At 56.0% G+C, this 4151-nt stretch overlaps 1 protein-coding gene across 1 annotated transcript; it reads right to left on the reverse strand.

The window, feature by feature from the left end:
• Positions 1–207: 207 nt before the first annotated feature.
• Positions 208–3545, reverse strand: LOC116838331 (acrosin-like). The gene is given in 5 exon segments (XM_032803426.2): positions 208–1476; positions 1868–2133; positions 2637–2840; positions 3273–3346; positions 3349–3545. Coding segments are annotated over 5 exon segments (846 nt in total). The 5' UTR covers positions 3406–3545; the 3' UTR covers positions 208–1231.
• Positions 3546–4151: the final 606 nt, after the last annotated feature.

A 4151-nucleotide genomic window follows, 5' to 3' on the forward strand; every position in this document is an offset into this window, starting at 1 on the left:
TCTGCGCACATGAGGGGGCCTCCGCTGTCGCCCTGCAGCAGGGGAGAGAGGTCTGAGGCAAAGCCAGCTCCTCACGGTGCGTCAGGCTTGGCAGTAGGGGTGACTCCTTGAAAGAGGATTAAGGATCCACAACCCGTCTGGCATCAGCCTCTGGGAGACATTTGTCAGCTAGAGCTCAGAGAAAGGGGCTCACTCCCAAGGCCTGGCTAGCGTTGGCAAAGCCCTAGCACATGTTCCAAAAGGGGACAATCTTGCAGTGCCCCCCACCCCTGGGAATGGACTGTCTAGGGGCTGCAGCTAGGGCTTCCCCCATCAGGAGTCAGCTGCATTTCGGTGTTAGCTCATAGCTGAGCGGTCAGTTCCCTCCCCTTCCTCCTCCCATACAGAGCCCTCTTGGGTACCACACCTCTGAACGCCGCCACTATGCAGCGGCACTGTGGCACGGGGCCTTCCTCCCAACTCTGTGTACCACGGGCAGAGTGTCTGCTTCACTGGTCTTGAGCAGTAGCTGTGCTCTTAATCCCAAGAGCGCCTGACCCAAATTGGGTCTCTGAGTCATTGATATTAAAGATAAAAACTGCCTACTGCGCCCCTCTTGTCCATTCCTGTGGATGGTTTCCTGTGGCCTGTTCCCTAGTGTTCTGGCCAGTTCCATTGCTGAGGACACTTAAATGGGAGTCTTCCCACTTCTTTTGGGAGACTGCCACAGCCCAACACAGCTCATGGTGGGCTCTACAATCCCTCTCCTTTTGCATAGCCTCCCTGGGGCTTTACACTCCTAATACAGTGACGGAGAGAAAAGCAGAGGTTTCCAGCTGAGATTACCCAGGAGATGGGCAAACGGAAGGAGTTCTGGTAGCAGGCAGACAGAGGAGAAGATTCCCATACCACCAGGTAGAGAGAGGCCAGTGCTGCTGGACAAGCAGAAGGACTGGGGCATGGGTTTTAAAATGGGGTGGGACAGTTTGGAAGGGACTGGGCACCAGTGGAGGAGCTTGGGGGTGGGTGAGGAGGAATGATGGGGTTGCACTTTCTTTTGTATGCCAGAAACAGCGTCATCTGGGACTAAAGGAGACCATAGCCAAGGGTGCAAAAACTGTTCAGGTCGGAGGAGATAGGGGAGGAACTGGTGGGAAAGGAGAGGGAAGTGGAGCCCTGGGTAGGGATATTGGAGGAAGAGGAGGCAGGGTCCCAGGTGAGGATTCCAGCAGAGCAGGGGAAAGTGAGAGTTCTAGGCAGGGATCCCAGAAGAGGGGTTGTGAGGCCACAGCACGAGCATTTGAGTGGAGCTGGGGAGGACTCTGCAGTGAGAGGGCTCTGGCCTGCGTACCTGGCAGCTGTCGACACCTCCTTGCTCGTACCCTGCACACAGGTTGTTGCTGGCGATGGCCCCGTTGTACCAGCGGCTGCTGTTACAGGTTGTGATGTCGAGGAGATGCACTTTGGCTTCCTGCAGGATGTCGGCTGTTTCCTGGGCTGCAGGGACATGAAGAATATTTACTGCACAGCTCTTAGCCCTATCTCCCGTTTCCCAATGCGCCGCATGGGTGTGCCCCTCCCCCAGTGCCCAACCTTCACTCTGCTCTGTCAGGTTTGTGGGAGGTGGTTCTGCTAATGCATCCCCTCCTCCTCCTCCCTTGCCTGGGCAGGTGGTTTGGATCCAGCCCTGGGTGGGCACATGCCCGTGGCTCAGTGAGGTGAGCTGTGAGGGCAGTGGCACTGTCAGAAGGGGCAGCTGTTGTCTTTTCCCAGCAGCAGAGGCCTAGACCTTCAGGCTAGCCAGACCCCAGTCGTCTCCGCTGAGGTCACTGTGTCTCTGCTGGGACAGGTGCCCAGTTAGACTGAACAGGGAGCCTGGGGCTCTCACATGTCTCTTGCGTGACTCCCCAGCCGCTGATGTAGCAGTGGGACAGGTTCGACACCTCCACCATGGCATCGGGCAGGCAAGCGGGCTGTGCGTAGTCATTGCACTTGATTGGCTGGTTGAGCTCCAGCAGAGCGATGTCATTACTCTCCATGCGCGGCTCGTAATGCTCGTGCTGCACCACTTGTTTGATGGAGCGCACCTGGGCCTCAGGGCCACGCTGGGATAGCTGTGACGCACCTATCACAACACGCCACTGCGGAAGCAGCCTGGAGAACAGAGTGGGAGTCAGTCACCGGGAGGAGGTGGGAAGGGATAGAGTGGTTCCTCTCCCGGTCAGTGCAGGGCCCCAGAGAGATGAACTGTATCTGGGTGCATTGCACTGCCCTATTGTCTGAGGTACAGGAGAGAGAGCAGCAGCAGGGAGCCAGATACAGAAAAACAACGGCCAGCTGCTCGGACAGTGTGTTCTCCAGCGTGCTCTCACCTGGGGACAAGCTGTCAGTCAGTGCTCATGCACACCAGGGGTTCAGCCTAGGCTGTGTTGATGCCTGGCCAGGGAGTGGTGTCAGGCTGTGGGATAGGCCGTGGTGCCCAGCTGTCTCTCCCCATAAGGATCAGCCCCATGGCCTGGCCAGTTTCTTGGCATTGCCCAGATGCCCTTCTGGCTTGCAAGTGCTGGGAGTACATTGAACAGTGGGTGGGTGGCCTGAGCTACTAGCCCCCTGCCTGGCCTGTGAGGGCCCCTCACCCCCAAGGTCACCCGTCTCACCTTCTCTTGGCTTTGAAGCAGTGAGCTGCTGTGAGGACCCAGCGAGTGCTGATGAGGGACCCACCACATGAATGCCGGGGGCCCATTCGGGTGGGGATCTGGATGCTGACAAGCCAGGGCCAGGCCCCCGGAAGAGCTTCTACGCCACTCACGATCCGCATTCCGCCGTAGCCAGACATCAGGGGGCGGCGCCCGCAAACTGCACTGGAGACAGGTGGGTTACTGCCCTGCTGCCTGTGGCCTGACTGAAGGCAGCAGGGATTTGACACTTCCCCTCGGCTGACCTTTGCCCCAGCCTGTTTCTGTCTCACTCCCCAGGTCTTGCCATGCATCTTGTCTGTCATGCCAAATGCTTCTCCCTGGACAGAGCACATGGGCAGCAGCAGGGCCTAGGAGCCCTGTGTGTTACCCACCCCATGTGAGATGGCCCATGGGATTTGTATGTCAGGGCCTTATTTCTAACTGAAGAGGCACAGATGTCACCTGAACCTGGGTGTGACCCTGAGAAGGGGGCAGGAATCCCTGTCATTCAGGACAGCCTCATTTTGGGGGGGAAACCAATGCCCTTTGGTGCTTGGGAAGTGCCCCATCAGGGTCACTCTCAATATTTCCTCTCACGGCCCAGGTGACACTTACTCACAGCTGCCATTCATGCTGTGCATGGGCCAGACCAGGGTGTGCAACAGGAGGAGGGAGAGCAGCAGCATCTTTCACCGGAGCACCAGATGCCTGCATCTACGGAGACTTGCCTCACCACTCGTGACATCATAAACCAAGTTCCGGGCCTCCGTCCAATCAGTGTCTGGCCAATATGACATCACATAGGTCTCTGGTTTCCTCCTTTCTTTGTGACGACCAAGAAGAGCTGAGAAGGGGCTGATGGAGGCTGTGAACACTGAGAGGGTGACTTCCATGGATGATGGAGATATCTCTGGGGCAGGTAGAAACAGGTAGGTTACTGGCTTCTGCTTACAGCACAGAGGGAAATCTCCCTGAACAGTGTATCCGGCTTGGCCAGCTCTCCTCCCACCCTGCTCTCTCTATAATAGGGCACTCTGGGTGCATTACCCCACACAGGGTAGGTTGTGTGAGCCTGTTCTCCAGGCACTCTGTGCCCTGCTGAGGCATCATGGAGTAGCTGCCTACATTCTCCCAGAGTACACTGATACATACACTAGAACAAGAAACATAGGACTGGTCAGGCTTGGCAAGCTCCAAGATCCTGCTAGTCCAGTGTCCTGTGCCCAACTGTCCAAAACCAGGTGCTCCAGAGGAAAGTGTAAGAACCCCAAAGCAGTAGATGAAGGGTAATCTGCTCCTCTCCCTCCCCCCAAAGGTCAGATTCTAACCTTTAATTGTTAGAGATTGTGCTTCAGGATTTAATCCAATGTTTTATATTCCTGCCAATATCTCTTTTTGCATTAACTCTTATAATCTGGATAGCCTCATTATCCATCTAAATGTCCAGTCCTTTTTGGATTTTTGCTAAATTTTTGTCCTTAATGACTTCCAGCA

The sequence above is a fragment of the Chelonoidis abingdonii genome, chromosome 1 (genome assembly GCF_003597395.2).
Source record: "Chelonoidis abingdonii isolate Lonesome George chromosome 1, CheloAbing_2.0, whole genome shotgun sequence".
NCBI classification, from domain to species: Eukaryota; Metazoa; Chordata; order Testudines; family Testudinidae; genus Chelonoidis; species Chelonoidis abingdonii.